The sequence below is a fragment of the Ambystoma mexicanum genome, chromosome 1p, assembly GCF_040938575.1.
Source record: "Ambystoma mexicanum isolate Mex_15411 chromosome 1p, UKY_AmexF1_1, whole genome shotgun sequence".
Classification (NCBI taxonomy): domain Eukaryota; kingdom Metazoa; phylum Chordata; class Amphibia; order Caudata; family Ambystomatidae; genus Ambystoma; species Ambystoma mexicanum.
Window position 1 is genome coordinate 1130855395 of NC_090921.1, and position 18791 is coordinate 1130874185.

General features: G+C 42.9%; 1 protein-coding gene across 3 annotated transcripts in view; it reads right to left on the reverse strand.

The window, feature by feature from the left end:
• The window catches only part of LOC138449676 (sialic acid-binding Ig-like lectin 13), a 496560-nt gene that overhangs the window by 245391 nt on the left and 232378 nt on the right, over positions 1-18791 (reverse strand). For all 3 annotated transcript variants that reach the window (XM_069604788.1, XM_069604789.1, XM_069604787.1), the window contains exon 3: positions 16826-17131. In XM_069604788.1, coding sequence (XP_069460889.1) covers positions 16826-17131 — 306 coding nt within the window. The remainder of the gene's footprint in view (positions 1-16825; positions 17132-18791) is intronic.

Genomic DNA, 18791 nt, shown 5'->3' on the forward strand with positions numbered 1-18791 from the left:
CTTTACAAGCCTGTGTTGGTGTATTTCTCTTTGCATGGTGTAAAAGCCTTAATATTGTATTTTCTGATTCCACAGATGGCGCCCGAATAGGGACCCTCAAGATTGACTTTGTCTCGTTGAAGGTTGGCTCGGCTATCGGACCGGGATCGGATGGTGCCAACAAAATGGCCCCTCTGGACAAGAAGCGAATTCCTCGACAGAACAGCACGATCCGATCCCTGAACGGTGAGCTGTAGCCCGAGACGACGCTTTGATGAGGGTCCATATATCGAGGTGGGTAATATGCCGAAATCACCAGACACGTGGGTCCTTAGAATTGTTCTTAGTAACCCGATCGGTCCTCCCAGTCCTTTGGTCAGGTGAATCGTGACCCGATTCTTAATTTAACCCTGATAATTTGAATTTGGCGCACTGTACTCGCGAGCACAATTATTTGACCAGGTAACACCAGAATTCTGATATGCCTGGGAAATTGTCTGCCTGCTTCAGGGCATTATTCCACAGCGACAGACAATCTTTGGAAGATAGCCGTCCCGCACACAGGAGGGGTCGCCGGCATGCACTATGTACTGTAAGAAAGGCTTTGGTAGTATAGCATTTAATGATATTTGGCACAGACAGACCAGACATAACTCTAATCTTCGGTGGCCAACCAATGGTAGCTTTGAACTCCCTCGTATAGAATATCTAGAGTCTGTATTGGTAAAGAAAAAGGCTAGACCTGCAGCATTTGACGCATTGCACAGTTAGAAAAACGAAGCTTTGCAGCAACAAAAGAGTAGAGAGAAACATATGCGTCGACATATGACGAATGCCGAAAAGGCACTGTTATATGATCAAAATAAACAATTGGAATCAGTTAGGAACACGGACAGAGCGTTTCAATTAGGCATTCAGAAAATGTACCCTTCAAAAGATTTTCATACGTCCGATTAATTGATTAACAAACTTTTGCATGAACGAAGGCCCGATGCCTCTGCGCCACCCCCGTACATCCCTCCTCCTGGTGCTTTGCTCCTTCCTGTCGTTATTCCTCCTCCTATAGTTCCCCCAGTCCTTCCTATTGTTCTTCCTGTTGTTCCTCCAGCCGTGGCTCCTTTGCCTGCCCCCTTGCCTCCACCTATTGATATTCAGAATGTGCCTACTCTTCCTCTTCCAAGTGATTCCGCATCGCTTGTAGTAGACCAGGGAATGGGATCAAGGGTTGTGACTCATAATACTGTGTCCCCAGATAAAAAGAATGAATTGATTGCTTGTGCTAAACATTGTATGGAGAAGGGTGAACAAGCTGATGTTTTTTCCACACTCGAATATCTGAAAAGTATTCCTGAGAAAAATGTTTTTATTGAAGGGTTAGGAATTCATTTGAGTATAATGTGGAATAGATTAAATGATGTAGATCTCCCACAAGGGTTACGGGATTTGAACACCTTAGTGTTGTCTAGAGGTACTGCGGAGAAAGTATATGAGCATGTCAAGAGGATTTTTGTGTATAGGAAGGAGTTGGAAGAGTTACAGAATGAAGAAGCAAATGGTGATAGTTTAGGTACTATGTTCTTATAGAAACGGTTTTCTCCTCGCCGTGAATTGATAGGTGAGGAAGCGCAAATTTGTACAAAGGATGCGATAAGATGGATTTCGGATATGTCGATAACTCCAGATGAAGTATATGACACGTATGGTCAGAATTCATTAGAAATGCAAAAGAAAGTGATACAGGTTATGGTAGAATACTTGCAGAATGAGTGTGTAAAAAGAAAGATTTGTTGTCCCGCAGAATTGTTGAGTGTTTATAAGAGAGCATGTTTGTTGGGTTTTAAAATGTTTGAATTTTGTATATTGAAAAGTTGTTTTTAACAGCTAAATCAATAAAAAAAAAATAAAAAAATAAGAGAGCCTTTTTTGATTGATACTTCTTCGACTGCCTTCGCGCTTGATTTGGCCCAGTTGCTTAGTAAGCGTTCGGAGCTACCTACTTCTCAGTTGCCTATGAGAGAGGTCCCTCAGACATTTGTCCCAAAAGTTGAGATTGCGGCCGATGCTGCACGAGGTATAGTCGCTGTGGACATTCCTGCACATTACGTATCACAGTTTGTTCACGTCCCGTTCTCGAGACAGGAAGCGAACACCATAAAGCAATTTATTCCTGATATAAGAAAGAATCCGACGGGGTTCTATAAAGAAATAGAGTCGGTCTTACAATCATCGATATTCACCTTAAGTGATATTGATTTATTATTTCCCGTACTCCCGCCAGTTGATTTGTGGAAACAGATTAGGACTGTAGATGATGTACCTGGGTTTGGAGATACATGGGATAATATGATTAGGCTCGACAGAGAAAGACCAGCTGGCGAGAGACCGCCTCAAGAGATATTGACTTTGCCTGATAGGATTATTGCAAAATTAAATACTATAGTTCCTGAAAAAAGAATCATTTGGGACAAGCTTACGGCCTGTGTCCAAGGAAAGTCTGAGGGTGCTACCGAGTTCTTCAATCGGTTCGAACAGGTATTTTCAGATTTCAGTGGACAAGACTTAGGCACAGAGTCAGGGAAAAGGATGTTTGTCCACACATTTGTACGTGGATTGCTGCCTGACATCCAGTTACAGATTATGTCCTCCGAAAGTGCTTGGCAGGCAAAGTGTCAATCACAAGTACTGCACATGGCTCAGTACTATGAAAATCGTGTGAATAATGAAAAGGAAAAACTTGAGAAAAGAAAGGGTGACCTGAAAACAAAAGTACTATCACAACAGATCATTAGAAACCCTAGAGGGGGTAATCAATTTAGAGGTCAATACGTTCCACAGGGAAGTACGCCCCTGGCTCCGGTAAGCATTAACCAGTGTGCCTATTGTCGACAGGAAGGTCACTGGCGCACACAATGTCCGACCTTGCAGCAAAGGTCATTTGGGAACATGGGTAGACGATCCAGAGGTCGCCCCGGTGTAGGGGGCCCTGGCAGTGGTCAGTTTGCGCCAGAATCACAGCAACCTTCTTCAAAGGATAAACAAGTTTTGAATGTGGATAATAGAAACATTTTTGATCATCCTTCTGCCGCGTACCTCTCTGAAGAGCTTCCTTTTGATGACATTCTGTTTCGTTAGGATTGCCTGAAGCAGGATTTGGAACCAACGCCTATTCCCGTTCATCAGAAATGTCCCTACGTTGAGATGGCGGTGGGAAATAGGAAGCATCTATTTTTAGTAGATACGGGAGCACAAAAGTGTTCCATTGACCATTCACGGGTTCCAAACATTCCCCTGTCAGGGCAGTCCAACGTTTCTGTAGGGTTTTCAGGCACACCTGTAGTTTGTCCAGTCTCTTTGCCGGTACCGATAACACTGGGTCCCTTCACGGAGCAGTGTCCATTTCTACTTACTACAAACTGTGGAGAGAATTTGCTGGGGTTAAATTTGCAGAAGGAACTGAATGCAGTAATACATTGCTCCTCGGACGGAGTTCGGTTAACAATTTCACCTCAGCAATCACTCGCCTCTCAGTTTTTGACTCGACCTTTACCGCCAGAATTCAGTAACATTCCGGAATGCTTATGGGCAATTGATGATAATGATGTTGGCATTCTTCAAATTGAACCTGTTAAAATTATTCTGAAACATGGAGTAAAACTGCCTCGCATTCCACAATATAAAATCTCGGTTGAAGGCGAACAGGCTTTGAAATGCATATTTTCTGATTTTGTACATCGTGAAGTAATTGCGGAAATTACAGGTAGTTTGTGTAACAGCCCGATTTTGCTGGTGTACAAAAAAGGTGATAATGTGATTCCTTTTCGGTTTATAATTGATTTGCGTGCTATTAACAAAATTGTGGCTCCTCAATTTCCCATTGTACCTGATGTAACTACGATATTGACTATGATTCCAGCTTCTGCCACTCACTTTAGCGTTGTGGACCTCAAAAATGCATTTTTCAGTATTCCTATACACAAGGATAGTAGGTATTTGTTCGCGTTTACCCTAGATGGACGCTCGTTCACATTCACTCATGCACCACAAGGGTACACTGAGAGTCCAAGTAGTTATAGTAGAGCATTAAAAGAGCAACTCGATACTCTCGAGTTGCCTACTACTTGCATGTTACAACAGTATGTAGATGATCTCCTCTTGGCTGCTGATTCTGAGAGTGCCTGTAAAGAAGGCACCATGTTGTTGCTTTGTCATCTAGCAAAACATGGCCACAAAGCTTCACTCAAAAAATTCCAATATTGTTGTCAGGAGGTCGCCTATTTAGGCTATCTCCTGTCAAAGGAGGGAATAAGGTTGACACCTGAACGAATAAAAACTATTTCTGGCATGTCTGTCCCAAATACACAGAAGGAAGTTAGAGCCCTGATAGGAATGGCTTCTTACTGTAGATTTTGGATCCCTAACTTTTCGTTAATGATAAACCAATGCTGGCTTTGACAAAAAAGGGCATTTCTTTGCCATTGCCATGGACTTTGGAACACCAGACAGCATTTGATTTGCTCAAAACCGCGCTGTGTTCGGCACCGGTTTTAGGAACTCCCAATTATGAAAAGGCCTTTGTGTTGTATGTGTTGTATGTGCATGAACGTGATGTATGTGCTTTGGCTGTGTTAATGCAGGAACATGGAGGGAAGAATAGGCCGTGCGGCTATTTCTCATCCGTCCTTGATCCTGTTGCATGCGCTTTGCTGAGATGTTTGAGAGCTGTCACTGCTGCTGCTGCGTCTGTAAAACAGAGCGAGGGAATGGTCCTGGGTCATGCGTTAACCCTGATGGTACCTCACTCTGTAGATATTCTATTAAATAGAACTCAAACGCAACACTTTACTTCCGCATGATTGACAAGATACGAATTGATCTTGTTTGCTCCCCACATTCAAATTCAGAGGTGTTGTGTATTAAATCCGGCTGAACTTTTACCTGTCCCGCGAGATACTGTTGATGGTGACGAAACGTCACACGATTGCCTTTACACTACAGAACAAGAGACTAAAGGTAGAATTGATTTGAAAGACACGCCTTTGAATAGCCCACAAGGAAAGCTATTTTGTGATGGCTCCTGTTTCAAACTTCCGTATTGGTACATCCACGGCTGCTTATGCCATCACTACCTTAAGCACGATTGTGGAAACCAAAAGAATTATGCATAATTCCGCACAGGCCTCAGAAATTATAGCATTAACTCGAGCTTGTGAACTTTCTGAAGGGCTTAGAGTAAATATATATACCGCCAGTCAGTATGCCTTTGGGGTAGTTCACAACTTAGGTATACTTTAGAAAGAACAAGGTTTCTTGACCTCACATGTCACAGAAATACAGCGATTACTTTCAGCACTCGCACTCCGTGTTCAGTTAGCCATTGTAAAATGTACAGCACATCAAAAGGTTACAGATGATATAGGAAAAGGGAATGCTTTCGCTGATCAGATAGCTAAACAAACTGCCACTGATTTTAGTTCAGAAATGTATGCTGTAAGGGAAACTGTAAATGTTTGCACTTTTGGTGAAAGTATCGATTCTGTAACAGACATTCAAGCAGATGCTACTGTAGAGGAGACCAAGAAATGGGTCGAGGGTGCAGGGAGATTGGATGGTGATGGGTGTTGGGTGGACAATGTTGAAGGAAAATGGTTACTCCCTGATGCCTATTATTACAATGTTGGTCATTATGGCTCATGGTCCGACCCATGTCTGTGCGCGTAAATTGACTAAAATGTTACACAGTGTATGGGCCAATGATAAAATTTTCAAAATTGCGGAGCGCTTTGTCCAAGGGTGCATGGTCTGCTTGCAGCACAATGTAGGAAAAGGTACCTCGACTCCTTGAGTAAGTTTCGCTCCACCTTCTGTTCCGTTTGAGGTCATCCACTTTGATTTTATTGAGATGGAACGTTGCAACAATATTAAATACGTGTTGGTTGTCATTTGTGCATTTAGCAAGTGGGTTGAGGCCTTCCCTGTTAGAAATGTAACAGCCATAACCAGGGCATAAACTCTGTTGAAAGAGTTCTTTCCTAGGTTCGGGCTGCCGAGAGTCATCTGGTCGGATAATGGGCCACACTTTATCGCTGCTGTAATCCTACAAATATGCGAAGGATTGCAGATTGATAAACGGTTCCATTCGGCCAGACATGCCCAAAGTGCCGGATTAGTGGAAAGGCATAACAGCATTATAAAAAACAAGCTCGCTAAGACGTGTGCTGGCACCAAGTTAAAATGGCCAGGCGCCTTACCGATCGTGTTGCTGTCGATGCGAACAACCCCTCAAACTAAGACTGGGCTCTCTCCTTTTGAGGTGGTAATGGGGAGGCCTGCTAATATTTGGGGTATGCCAAAGAGTCGCTCATTGTGGGATATAGAGAATGTGCTTCTTTCAGATTACTGTAACCAGTTGACTAAAAATCTATTTTCAATTTATCACCAGGTGCGAGAGGCATTACCTGTACGGTACGAGGGTCCCGGTCACAGTCTATGACCGGGGGACTGGATCCTCACGAACGTGTTCGAAAGATCGTCTTGCCTTGCACCTCGGTGGAGGGGTCCCTACCAGTTCCTGGTAGTCACCCAGACTCCAGTGCGGGTAGCAGGGCGGAAGAACTGGATACGCGCAACGCACAACAAACGGATCCCGCAGCCCGTGCCATACAATACAGAAGACGCAGAAACCCCTTTCCAATGCTGTAACCAACGTGCCCAAAACAGCAACAATCGACACAAGAGTATCGGAGACCGTTCCAGAGTTCGTAAGGCCAGACAAAACGGCCATCTTGTCTCCTCACTCTCCAACAGTGGTACTTCCGGATCATCCATTTCTGATCCCATTTCCGTTCACTCGCCACCTCCAGTGGGAAGTGATGACATACTGTTTTCTGATCCTTCAGCACCGGAAATTGTGAAATATAATTTACGTCCTAGAAGATAGATGTACGGCACGGTCTGACTGTGCGATTGAGGAAATCATTTGAGGGCTTGCCTTTTGGCCCGACTGTACGAAAGGATTCTGTTGGCTAAGGGTTGTGGGAAAGACATTAAGAAGACGCACGACTGGAGTCGCCAGCAAACAAACAATTGGTGTTTTTTCGATTGAAGACTACGATGCCTGCACCCGCTACCGCTCGTACCGAACTTTTAGATAAATATGTGACTAGCAGAGACAATGATCAAGCGTGTAAGGGGACCCCGAGAATGTATTGTTGCCTTTTTGTAATAATAACTGGGTTTTTAGTAACTATTGGTTTTGGGTTATGGTACCTGGAGGAAGCATTTCCGCTAGAGGACTTTTTACCTGTTGAAAATGTATCTGTTTTACCCGCTCCTTCCGTGCAATTGCATACCTTGTCGCCTAGAGATTCTTCGCATAGATGGAACTATCAGAATAATACTCTTTTGTTTATAATGAATGCCACTCATGCAATTTTTAATAGGACCAACTGCTGGATCTGCTCGCATTTACCGCAACATGGGGATAAGGGGCTAGGTTGGTACTTTCATCCTTTACCTTTGACAACTGCTTGTTATGCTTCTCTATTCTTTGGCCGATGGAATGACAGCATCTCAGGGAACTTTAATGGTACAAATTTGAATAGTTTTGAAAAACGTGTTTTGATGCCCCTGGGATGCTCGCTTTTTGCAAATAGGAGTAAGCCAAACATTGCTTCTGTTAGGCCCTCTGATAGATTGTCTCATCCTTTTCAGTCTTTGATCTCTTTCAAAATGGCTCCTATAGGCAATAAGGATGCCACGCCTCTATCTTATTCTGTTAACCATAGCCCCGATTCAGTTTCCTTCTGCATACAGAGGAATGGAACATGGTCAATGAGTGATTTTAGAAGATGCGCCAACGTTGCGAATTTGACTAGTGAGAACAGACCTCTGTATGTAGATGAACCTGTCTATTTCATTTGCGGTAATGTGGCATTTCCATGGTTGCCCAGGGATTGGCAAGGAACTTGCTATTTAGGGATTCTATTACCTGGGGTATTTATTGCCAGTACTGCAGAAATTTCGAAGACTCGTCCACGACGAGATGTGAAGGGGGATACTCCAGCGCAAACTCTAGGAGACATCATGAAATCCTTTGTGCCATTCTTTGGGCAAATTATGAATTCAGAAGATATCAGGGGACTAGCGAGAGTACTGGAGAGAACCATCAACCGGACCACTGACATACTCTATAATATGACGTTAGAACAGAAAGCGATAAGATTAGTAGCTCTTCAGAACTAGATGGCATTAGATGTCATTCTGGCTGAGCGTTGAGGAGTATGTAAATTAGTGGGGTCCGCTTGCTGCGTTTACGTACCAGACTCCTCTCCAACGATCTTTAGGGCGATCCAAAATCTACATGTTCTTAGTTCAGAAGTGCATGTTCTTGAGGAAAACTGGGAACTTAGTGCATGGTTTTGGGACCTCCTACGGTCGTGGGGGTGGAAGTTGTTTTCAGCCCTGCTGATTATCTTGGGTAGTTGTCTGTTCCTTTGTTGTTGTATACAGTGTCTTCCTTGTATATGTTCGGTATTAGGGGGTGTTGCGCGCAAGCAACAAGTGTATTAGGGCATAACATATACGCCCCAGATAAGGTTTCCAAGGAGTACGTGTTGAAAGAAACTCTAGTGTCTGATCTAATGGCAATAGATATGTCTGATAATGATTCGGGGTGTATAGACGTTGAAATGTGGAGTTAGTCGCAAAGTGATTGAAGGTAGTTTAGAGCTTGGCATAGGCCAAAAGGAGGGTTTGTCGAAACTGATATAGTATTGTTTCATCTCCATTATAAATGTTGGCCTATGGCCAGTCGCTTTGCGAGAAAATCCGTATTGCAAGGTCGTGACCTTAAGTTAATCAAGCCTCCATTTTAGGTTAAAGCCGCCATTTTGGCTTATCGTGCAAAGTCACCCTGTGGCCTAAAATGTCCGACCTGTGTTCTCTTGTTCTTACTTTAACCTCTTCAACCTCTGTAGGCGAGTTAATGTCCAACCTGCCTGCAGGCTACATGTTAGGGTCATGTAGACCTTGTCCTTTGTTGACCTCGGGATCAGGGGATTACTTGAATCGGCGATGTTAACCTACAAGTATACAAGAACAATAACGCTATTTAAACATGAAATGCGAAACATCTGTTTGACCTGCATTGAAGCAAATGTGTAAAGTGTATAAAGTTAAACCCGGAGAATAATAGTGCTTGTTAGTAAATGTATTAAGAAGTAAACTGCATGCACGAGATATGTAAATTAGGAATGAACCTGGCGCGGAACCTAGCCCAGTACATGATTAACTTGTAGGAGGCTGGACATCGTTATGAAGAAACTGTATAAATATGCTGATGTCCAGCTAGCAATTTCTGTTCACTGCTCACATTGAACCTGCTGGTGGTCTCTGTGAAGTACTGACGGCCAAATAGCTATTTGTGTACTTTGTTTTGTAAACTGTTCAGTATTGCAATAAAGATTCTGGTAATCTTTACAAGCCCATGTTGGTGTATTTCTCTTTGCATGGTGTAAAAGCCTTAATATTGTATTTTCTGATTCCACAGTAGAGGAAGAGCTCCACAAAGTGAGCATTCTAAAAAGTTTGTGGCAGATTCTGGGCCAAGTTGGGACATCCGATTACCACTTGTCCTGATGGCCATCAGATCTACACCATCTTCTGCGACCAAAAACTCTCCATTTGAGCTAATGACTGGGCAAAAAATGGTGCTACCTCAGCATCTGCTCTATAGAACACAAGAGCAGACACTGATAAACGCCTCCACAACTCATGAATATGTTGAGAATCTAAGAAAACACCTTCAGCATGCTTTTGCGTACGCTCAGTGGAATCTGGAAAAATCAGCAGAGGGGATACAAACTCAATATGATTTCAAAACAACCAAAAAGGAGTACCAAGTTGGAGATAGGGTTAAGGAGCGAAAATTTCTTCCTTCCTAGCGCGGTCCTTTTGAAATTGAAGATAAAATGTCACCTGTTGCCTACAGAAACCACATCCCCAAAGAGAAATGTGTCCACATTAATCAGTTAAAGAGTTGTCACCCCATGCACACTTTGCAGCTGATTGAGGAGCCCAACGAAAGTCAAATAGAGGAGACCCCTGGAGAAGAAGAAGTGAGATAAAGAAAAAGCAGAAGGGAATATGTAGGTCCATAGGTATGTCTATCTAACATGGAGTACTTTTCTTCAGTGTTATTGGAAAAAAAATATGTAATGAACATGTGTAAAAATGTCCTGTCTTTGTATTGTTAAGTACATTGTTTGCTGATGTTGTTCAACTACCCTCATGAATGTAAAATGTATGTTTTGTTTCACTCTTAAAACCTTCTGGGAAAACTGTTAGTGCAAGATTCTAAAACCTGTTTTTTATATATCTCCTATTAGATTACTAATTTCCATCCCTCGGGGACCCTCCCCGGGGACCCAGAAAGGGAACGAAGGAAAGGGAGTGTCACTTGCCACTCTCCAACAAAAGATGAAGGGAGGATCATGGCGTAACTCTCCCTGATGGAAGAAGAACTGCGCCCAATGAACCCCACTTTGCCCTACTTTCCCTCAACAAGAAGTCTCGGGGAACTAGGGGGAGATCTGTGGGGTACCTTTATCAGCCCAGCAGAACTCCCCTACATCACCAAACTGCATTTCAGCAGTTACCAGCAGAATGGCTGCGTTGGCTCTGTTGAGCACCAATGCCTTGCACCAAAACTGTGTTTTGCAGTCACCAAAATAATGGCTGTGCTGTTTTTGCCAACCACATATGTGGCGAGATGGAACTTGGAACAACCAGAGAATGGCTGCCAGTGTTTTCCTTATGTGCACCAACAAAAAGAATTCAAAGGCAGCCCTGCTATGCTGCCAGCTCAAAGCTTCCCACTGAAAAAGAACATGTTCAGCATTTAAAATGACTGCACACTGATGCTCTTTTCATCTTTTCAGCATTACCCAGTTTGATTCCAGTAAGACACATTCACGTACACCCATATTCAGGGTGTACACCAGCAAATGGGGGCATTCCTCACTGAATGGCATGTTGTGTGAGACAAAATCTGTGAAAGAGCAGAGAACTTCAATCCAAACCATATGGAAAACACATCACTTTTTGCAACAAAATAACCCAGACAAACCCTTCACAAGAAGCTCTCTCTCTCTTTGCTTATGTCAGTTTCAATGGACCCTTGCCTTGGACAGATTCCTGTGTAGTAGAAATTGACTAGGGCTATAAATAATGTTCAGAATCTAGATGCGAGAGAAAGCCGCATTTGGAAAGGGACATTCAAGGAATATTAACCCACGTGTAAAATGGTGCTTTTACCAAACAAGAAAATGCCTTTTAAAAAGTGAAATGTTAAACTAAGGCCCTGTTCTTGCATAGAAATGTGATAGGGGCTTGCTTTAAAAATATGCATGATATGTATTTCTAAAAGACTTGCTTTTGGTTAAGGAAAGAAAAATAAATAAATAAATAAATAAATAAATAAAATTACTGTGAAACCAGAAGAACAGGTTTGACAGGCCCTGGCTTCAAAGGGCCCTGCCTTTCCTGGAAAAAGGATCATCTCCCCCTAAGTGGACCACCCCCCTGGAAACTATGAATGGGCCAAGGGGGAGCATCTCACACCCTCATCAGATGAACTTGACCTGCTCCAGCAGGAAACAATGGACTGCCAGGACACATAGGTGTGAATTCCTGGTGACACCTCCTCTCAACTCAAGCTGAAGGGCTTCAAATGTGAATCCATGACAACACTGGGCTAAACTGACCAGAGCCTGGCATTTGGCTGTGGCCTGGAAAGGAATGCCCATGTTTGGAACACAAAACCAGCCCAGTTGATTTCAGAGATTATGCAGCTTATGTCATTTATTTCAGTGACCAAAAGACATATCAATGTGAAATTATGACCATTTAAATGTCATGTTTGTGCCATTAAAATAAGACATTGTAGGTTTTTCTAGCATGTTGGAGACGCAAACCCCAGGAAACTGTGAATTCTGGGGAAAAGATACATGGTAGAACTTTGAAAATTAATGAGAACATGACCAGTGACAATATTTATATATATATAAAATTGTAGACTTTTAGGTGAACTATTTTCCATGGAAATGGCGAAAGATTACCAGAATGACTAAACAACATTGCACCGTCTTGGGATTTGGATCAGCATGTGTCTTCTAAGATGTGTAGTCTGCCCATATAAGTTTCCTGATGATGACATTTGTAAATATGAGTGTTTTGTTTCATAACTGATTTTGGCAAAAGTAACTTTGATAGAATAAAGCGCATTGAAAAAAACACCCACCATAAAACTATGTCACCTCCTTCAGTCCAATCTGCTTCCAGGGAGGAGGAGACATACATGGGCTGACCTATCCAATGTTAAGAGGTGTGTCTAGCTTGAGCCAGCCCCATAGTAAAATCCTGTGATGTCATGCTCCTTATATAAAGGGGAGGCATGGGGATCTCTGGACTTTCTTCTGACTTTTCTAGCTCCTGCGCATCCAGAGGTCCAGACATTCCAGATTCACCCTTCTGAACAAGAGTACCAACAGCAACCCCATACACGTGTTTCAGCCTTGTTGGGACTCATCAGTGAGGTGGAGCTGTGCCTCTCTGAGCACAATGAGCAGGGAGTCCACGTCGGGTTGACCCCAGGTAACTTAGGGTGACCAACCCCAAGTTCCTTCCAAAAATACAAAAAGCTAGCAGGTGCCCCTCTCTCGAAAGAACACAGCATGATAACCTGTTCAGTGGCTTTTAACCACTTTAAGAGTTCGCAGCCATCTTCTTTTTGCTCACTATACCTTTCACAGATGGGAAATATCCATCTCAGTAAAACTTGTCATTTCCTTTCCAAACCGATTTTCCCTGTGCAACTGCTTTCATTTTTTAAACCGAGTTTTCCTTTCCCTTAAGACTCTCATCCTCTCATCCATTCAGAGTTACCCTTTCACTTTCATATTATACCTGTGATGTGCATTTGTCCCGTTGCATCAAAATTGCATTGCGATTATGTCTGTTTGACCCATTTTTCAGGCTCTTTTGTCATTTTAAACCCGTGAAAATAAGAAAATGCAATTTCTCCACGTGTGGTTTGGCTGCACTGTGCTTTTTCCTTCCAAAGTCGATTTTTTGAAATGTATGCTCGTTGTTAGTACACTACCTTGTAGTTGGCTAGTGTTCTTACATCTTTGATACTGCTGTACTCATTTCTACCTCATTCATTCAACCAGACACGTAAAACAAGTATTTAGTCATCCCGGGTCCTCTTTTGCTCAATTGTCAAAGGTTTTCAATCCGATTTTGCCTCCCATTCAGAGGGGGAAGGTTGGATTTGCATTCTGTTTGTTACCTAGTATCCCTGACTCCTTGCTACTCCTTTCTACCCACACTAAATTCGGTTAACAGGGGTCTGAGGTAGCGTTGCAGGGAGAAATACTAACTGTGGTGCTATCAGAAAACACCTCCAAAAAAAACATAATCTTGCCTCTATTCACTTGTACATTATATATCTGATGTTAAAAAATCAAACTAAGTGTGTTCTATCGTTTTACAGTGTAATTATCACCACACTGGTGATTGCTGCCCTATATTAAATTTGTGTGATTGTCATTGAAAATTAAAAATAAATAAATATTGTATTATTACACGTCAGCCTGGTTCATGGTCCATTGTGACCCGGGGTGTTTGTAAAGGTGGGTGTGAGACGGGTTGGGTGCCTTCTGTAATTGAATTCATAATAAATAAAATAAAAGTATTTTGATTGTGCGCTGCATCCCCGGCCAGTAGAAAGAGTTCTGGTATGGAGTGTACCGTGCCTTTGAAATCCTTAACAACATAAAATAACATAACATAAGAACTTTATGTCTTGAAATGAGACATCACATTTTTAAATGCTTCTTTAAATGGGCCTCATTATAAGTGTGGTGCTATTTCGGCAATAAACCGGCCGAATTACTGCCAAACTGGATTAGTTACCACGACTTGGTCCCATGGAGTTACCATGGGATGATAAGTAGTGGCTATTCCATATTTTTGGAACTGTTGGACTCCATGGGGATTTTGGTGGATATACTGTTTGGTAAATTTACCTTGTTTCTGGTGTTAAAACGTCCTCCCTCCTGCCGAACTTGCAATACAGTGATGCGGTAATGAGTCAGAAAAGTGGTCGTAATAAAATTACGACCACTTTACCGCCATTTTACCATTTACTGGTACTGGTAATGAGGCCCATAATCTTACATTTTCTTTTCATCTGATCTTATTGGTTTCCAGTTGAACATGTTGACCATGTATCGCCAATGTAGTGAAATTGTTTGCGCCCTGTAATGATTTGATGAACCAATGCACACAATATGATTTATTGATTGTTGAACTTGCCTATCAAACAGGTGCAGCCGGATCTTTTTGTCTAGGTCGGAAGCAGCGCAGGAGCTCCTCATCAGTAGTAGCCATTTTCCTTTGCCATTGATGCTAGTACATGGTTATGCATGCCTGCTGAAATATTTAGTTGCTCCTGGTTCCATAGCTGCCTGGCTGCTGCCTGCACCATGTCCCTGAGCCAACCATCAGGCCTCAGCAGTGCTGCCCATTATGACACGCTTGGCGCCAATGTCATTCAGGCTGACTGCAGCATTGTGCAGCCAAGTCCAGCAACTGCACCCAATGGTGCACCTTCCAGCTCAATGTTATTCATAAAAATGGATAACTAGCACAGCAGACTCGTGGCTCATTGCGTTCATGTATAACAGTGAGCCAACCCAGGGTGCAGCGACAAGGCCCATGCACACAGCTGTTGCTTGCTATGCTCCTATGACCAACGGACAGTTAAAATATTAAAGTTACCAAAACACCACACCACAACTAAACTGAGCGTGACACAATAAGTGTGCGTGCTCAGAAAAGAGTGCCCTGGCTCAGCCCTGGTAAACGTCCCCCACAAACTATTTCTTCCTAAATTAATTGAAATGAAAGGTACGTTGACTCTTCCTGTTTGGTATATTTGAAGACTAGTTGCAATTTTTGACACATGGCTGAGTACAATTAAACTGAGAGTAGATCGTGTAACTCCTCCTTACCCCCGTATCCCTAAAATCAACTGAATCCCACATACTTGGTGCAGGGGGCGAAAGTATTGCTAGAGAATGGGAGCGCCACAGAGAGCGGGCCCTCCCGAGTTGGAGAAATGGAGATAAGAGGAACAAGATTAATCTTACTTTCTATGTCATTTCCTTCTAGCCAATAGAATTTCCAGATGTTCTCGAAAGTGGTACAAGGGATACATGAATAACTAATTCTCAAGAGCAGGGCACTGCTTCCAGGAAAACTATGATAATCGCTACATGCATGTTTTTATAGAGCAGGAAGGACGAGGACATAATAAAGGTTGAATAGTGACCATGGGCCTCATTACGACCCTGGCGGAACGGGTTAACGGGTGCCGCAAAAGGATGCAGACCCGTTAAACCCGTTCCGCCACATTACGAGGTCCCCTCGCGGGACCCGGTAAGCACGCCTGGTAAAACCGAGGGGAAGAGGGAGCAAACAACGGGTCAGACGTGAACGCAGTGCTACCCAATCCTCCAATTGGGCTAACAAAGCTGATGGTTAGGGGAGGTGTACAACAGAAGGTCAGTTGTGTCTGCGTGGGGACACCATGTTATGTAGGTGTCCAGTGATAAAGTTGCCAGAAGAAAGCCTGTGGCCGAAAATGCTGTTAAAGAAATGCACTTTTCAATGCATATATATCGGGGGTTAATTAGGGTAACAGTTTATTATAAGGGGGTCATGGTGAGACATGGAGGGAGCTGGGGGGTGGCTGGGTCACCCGCATAAAAATGCATTGAAATTTGCAAAAAGAAAAAAACACTAGTCGTCAGCTGCGTGATTTTGCTGGCGACCACATTACATAGAACCGTAATGTACAGGTAAAGAAAGACCTGAAGGACTGTGCTTCAAGCCAAGGCTTTATCCCAGTTCGTTATTATTGGACCATATAAAGGAGCCTTGCTCGAACATAACCCCAATCACACAGTGGCTTCCACTAGAGATTAAGCAAAAGGCAAGTTCAGATGACTTGCCTAGCCTTCAAAGGTTTGCATTTCGGATAGGCACTATGCCTAGAGCAGTCACTGATCAACTCTGGTCGGGCAAAGTGTGCTAGGAGTGATTGGTTTTGAGGCTAAAGGAACCCAATATCTTTTTTAAATTGTAGATACTAAAACAGACGTGCATCGATTTCCCCTGCATATTTTACTTTTGGGTCAGTTATCTATGCCGTGATATCAAAAAAACAAATCTGGTGTCCCTATATTTGTGGTAGTTGCTGTTATATTCTATGTAGGGTTGCTTTTTTCATTACTCTGTGTTTTTATGTTGTGAACACTCACTGATTCAAGTATGATTAATGCTTGCAAAAACCCCTATAGTACATCTTCATCACAATGAGGATCTATTATCACTGTCAAGGAAATAATAAAACAACTACACAATAAAAGCTTAGCCCGCATAAGATCAGTTATCCTCATTCTCTGTGAAAATATTTGATCAGGTAAGGAGAAGAAGAAGAAGAAGCAGAAGAAGAAGAAGAAGGAGAAGAAGAAGAAGAAGAAGAAGAAGAAGAAGAAGAAGAAGAAGAAGAAGAAGAAGAAGCAGAAGAAGAAGAAGAAGCAGAAGAAGAAGAGGAAGAAGAAGAAGAAGCAGAAGAAGAAGAGGAAGAAGAAGAAGAAGAAGAAGAAGAAGAAGAAGAAGCAGAAGAAGAAGAAGAAGAAGAAGAAGAAGAAGAAGAAGAAGAAGAAGAAGAAGATTTGTATTTAGGTAGACAACAGAAGATCAACTCGAAGGTACTCACATAAAACACTGAAGACTGCAGTTGTTTTGTTTTGTGATTCTCCTGTTTTTCCATACTGGATCATGCAGGTCATTGATCTCGTATCGTGAGTCTGAGAAGCAATAAAGGTCAGCTTCGAAATGACTTCCCATCTCCCATCTCCAAGATCTTTGTCCTCCACAGTGACAATTCCAAATTTTGGAGTCCATGAAATTGTCGGAGGTTCCACAATACAGCTGTGAGTGGTATTGCATTGCAAAATCACCTTCTCCCCTTTTCGAATTTCATCTTGGTATCCTACCAGTTGTAGGTCTTGAGGACTGGAGGCTTTAATGAAAACAGAGAATCAACGCTGCAAAATAGTTATCAGTGTCCCACATTTCAGTGAATTCTCTGTTCCAATGTTTCAATCAAAATACTCTTAATTATCGAAGGAAATATAAATAACAATTATACATAACACATGTCATAGTAACAAAAGCCTTCAGCAGCTAAGATCTACACTTCTTATGGACATCATTTTGTGGTTAATGGCATTGAGCATGCATGTGTGGAACATTGCTGACCCATTCAGGATGCAGGAATTTCTTGCCACTAATCTCTGTTCGTGGCCTGAATTAGTGTCTCAGAGAGCACATGGCTCCCCTCTTCCTGAGGCACTGCTGTTCACCGTAGCTACTCTCCCTCTTCGCAGTCACTAGTCCACCTACCTCTGGCCTGTGGACTCGGCTCACCCAAGAACCCTGCATGCCTGCATAATCCTGCATGAAGGCGACAGGCAAGACAGTCCTATGCCTTCACCTCTGAACCTGGCTTCCCATAGCAGGCATCCTTTTCCATAGCACTGTGTTGCTGTGGGAAGATGCACTCATTATACTATTTGCATCTTTCTGATTTTTCAGAAGGCACTCACAGCAACGGGCGCTAAACGCGATGGCACCCTCAGAGGCAGGACAATGTGATGGATTAAATGACCCTCTGTCTTCACGTTTTTCTGGGACCTAATCCATGGCGTTGCCCTGCCCTTGGGTTTTAGTGCTTAAATAGGGCCTCTTTGTGAGTTTGGTGATAACTGTAAAAACAGGGAGTTTTCATACTAGGTGGACATTTGGTCTGTTGCACAATCATTTTACTTCACCAGGAAAAGTAAAATGGCTCCAAACAATTGGGGTGCTTCACACAATACTTTTCCCTGTAAGTGAAATGAGTGCTCCAGCCCTTCGCCTACACTCTGAATGTAATTCACAAGTAACAGAATGCCATCTTGCATGGGCGTGAAAGCCCTACCTTTTTAAATTCTTATTAATAAAAAATGATGCTGTTAATTCTGTTTCTGAAGGGGAGGCCTGCTGAAGATCTGCATTCGTAAAAGCTTCATGCCAACAGCAGAGTGCATCCATGCACTTTTGCTACAGCTGCTCTCCAGTGGCAGGGGGTAATTTAAAAGGTTGCCTGTGCATCACTGACATCTACTGTGACACAAAGTCACTGAAGCCAAAGGTGACATTTTAACTTCTACATATCTGTTCTAAATTATCTGAATTGTCTGCCATATGTAGACTGTTTTGCGGGGTAAGCTCTAAAAATTAAGCCATGCCCGTCTCTAGTATGATGACTGATAAAGAGCACACACTTATTAGAACCATCTTATATCAATCAGCTTTCAAATCTGGGAGGCCAGATCCAGGTAATGTGGAATCACATCTGGCCTGGCTATCTCCACTCAACCCAATGTGAAAATAGCCAGGAACTGCCTCTATTGATATCCACAGAGAAGGGGAACACCTCCCCTCCAGGTCCAGAAGGAGATCTCCTGAGGGTCTGTGCTTCAAAGGTGGCACTAACCTAACAAAGATAGTCTAACGCCAGGATGTTGCACCACAGAGGGCCTTTGATCTCAGCAGGCATGGGAAAGTGTATAGTTAGAGGAGCCAGAGATGGAAGTTAAGGCTGAGGAGGGGTTTCCCTGTCTTGGATTGGTATCATG